We start from the raw sequence: 2387 nt of genomic DNA, 5'->3' as shown, positions 1-2387 counted from the left end.
CTTTTGACTCACTGATGAAGTATATTAAAGTATATTGTAGGTAGTGTATCAAGATGACAGATATGCCACTTTAAAAAGGCAAAATTAAACTCATGGGACACTTTATTGGAAAAAGAAAAAAAAAACACAGTAGTCAACCACTGAAATTATGATATTTCACGATGACTCTCATTGGGATTGCATTGGCAGCTGCAGTGCACCGTTCTTCCTTAGAATCCTTACCCGAAGCAAGGAAGATCAAAGACCCGAAGTGGGCCGCTGTCACAACAGGGGGCGTGAATTTGTAGGAGTGTCTCTGTGGGACTGAATCTTGCGTCACACGAACGGCTGCTCAGCCTCTCGTCTGCAGTCATAATAAAAAAACACACTTTTGCTACTCAACGAAACAAAGACATTTCTACGATGTTGAAAGTGGCAACACTCTGAGCCCTCCACCTCACGTCTAAAGTACACTTTCTGAACAGAAAAGAACATTCCAACAGAAGTTTTAGCTACTCCACAGCGCCCTCTACAGATCATGTCAATAGAAATGTCCACATTAAGCAGATTTTCACCTTCAGGTGAAATGTCATCTTTTGTGTCCATAAAGTGTATTTTAGAGGTGAGGTGGGTCTGGGTACTAACGCAGAGTGTTGCCACTGAGGAAAGCAGGCTTTCACCTCCATAAAACACTCTTTGTTTTGGTGAGCAGAGAAAGTGTGTTTGTTATTGTTACTACAGAATATAGGCTGAGCAGAGTTTCTGCAGCGCAGAGGATCATCCGTGACACAGCGTTAAGGAGAACTGAACTCCTCTTAACTACCGTATATGGACCAGAAGTGAAAGTTTAAAGCAGGAAAAGTCAGAAGATGGCGGACCACTCGCACTCTCGTCTCTTCTCAGCCAGTGTTTTAACAGTGAATACATGGATGTGTATTTATTTCTTCATGTGGAGCAGCTGTTGCTACACAGCCGTGACAGGTTGGTAATGAACTTTATAAGTATAATACTGTCGACTTGAGGAGGCTAGCTAGCATGCAGCAGGGGGAGGAAGGGGGAAGGGCTGCCGAAGTTAGTCTTTAAAAGTACAGTGCTGTTTATAGTGTTCTCGTTTTATTCTCATTTTTAATAAACATGCGTTTATTAAATGAGGTGAAGTGAAGGTAGTGTTAAACTTAGCTTTAGACTCGGAGCGATGCAATACCACATTTGACCACCGGGCGGCAGTCAAACTACAATAACACAGTCACCCATGAAGCGTCACCTCTCACATAGCCGATCTGCATTGATTGATTGATTGAAGACTTTATTGTCAGTTTGCATATAAAAAGGTACAGTTTCATGACAGTACAGTTCACTGGTACAAGGTCAACTAAAAGGAGATCCATGAAAAGACTAAGCTTATTTCCACTGGAAACCATTAAAGTATCTCATATAACATTGAATGACAGACAAATAGAACACAGTGCTATGCAGTAGATATGTAAAGAAAAACAAAAAAGAAGACAGTAAGTCTAAAAAAAACAATAGGCTATATACAAAGAAGGGTCAGGGGAGGGTAGGGTTGGGCTAGGTTTGTTTTTTACCAGTTGCGAATGGCTGCTGCCTGTAAGTGGTTTTTCAGGGCAATTTTAAAGGATGCTAGGCATCCACACTAGCATCTAAGCATCTAAGACTAAGCTTATTTCCACAGGAAACCATTGAAGTATCTCATATATATATGTTACAGTATGTTTGGGTAACTCAGTACGTTCATTGTAAGAGCGCTTGTTTTGTCGTTCACGATTGCATTCACCACGGCTTCGTAACTCGCGCGGCCACTCGCGCCTGCGGCGCTCGGGGGCGAAGAGCAGGACCAAGGTCCGCTGGCCTTCGCGCCGCTTGCAATGTCGTGGACAATCGAGCGGCTCCGCCTGGAGGACGTTGTTGTGGCGACCGCTTGTTCCGCCCCGTGCCGCACCACGAGTGCTCCGTTTCTCGACCGTACTGTTTCTCTAACAAACCGTGACATATATATATATATATATATATATCAGTGATGTTACTAGGTTTTCAATGTAATGGGTCCCGGGACCCACAGGTGGTCATTCAAATGGGTCCCAGAAAAGTTTTATGAGTCCTCAATACAATGTTTTCGAGCGCTGTGAGCTTGTAGATCGGCTATTTTTAAAATGTTTGCCTATTTCTTATATTTATTTTTAGAGATGTTACCGATCAATCGGCAATGGATCGGATCGGGCCGATCAAAGCATGATCGGCGAATAATCGGTGGTTTAGATCAAAAGGTAAATTCACCGATCCGATCGGATCGGTGCATCCGATCAACCAGACGTTCAGTATGCCCACTGGAGGCCATTTTGGGGTATTGATTTCCATAGTGCTGAAGGAATAATTAGTTACTGCTATGA

At 43.1% G+C, this 2387-nt stretch overlaps 1 protein-coding gene across 2 annotated transcripts in view; it reads left to right on the top strand.

Annotated features, from left to right (window-relative positions):
* Positions 1–856: 856 nt before the first annotated feature.
* LOC308289528 (uncharacterized protein) overlaps positions 857–2387 on the top strand; it is a 19954-nt gene continuing 18423 nt past the window's right edge. The window contains exon 1 of one of the 2 annotated variants that reach the window (XM_080731233.1): positions 857–960. In XM_080731233.1, the coding sequence (XP_080587359.1) occupies positions 909–960 (52 nt within the window). In that variant the 5' untranslated portion in view covers positions 857–908. The remainder of the gene's footprint in view (positions 961–2387) is intronic. The other variant, XM_080731232.1, reaches the window with a different exon arrangement.

Source organism: Nannobrachium achirus (genome assembly GCF_963921795.1).
Source record: "Nannobrachium achirus genome assembly, chromosome: 8".
Lineage (NCBI taxonomy): Eukaryota > Metazoa > Chordata > Actinopteri > Myctophiformes > Myctophidae > Nannobrachium > Nannobrachium achirus.
The sequence above is the reverse complement of the archived record's forward strand: the minus strand, read 5'-3'. Positions and strand labels throughout refer to the sequence as shown.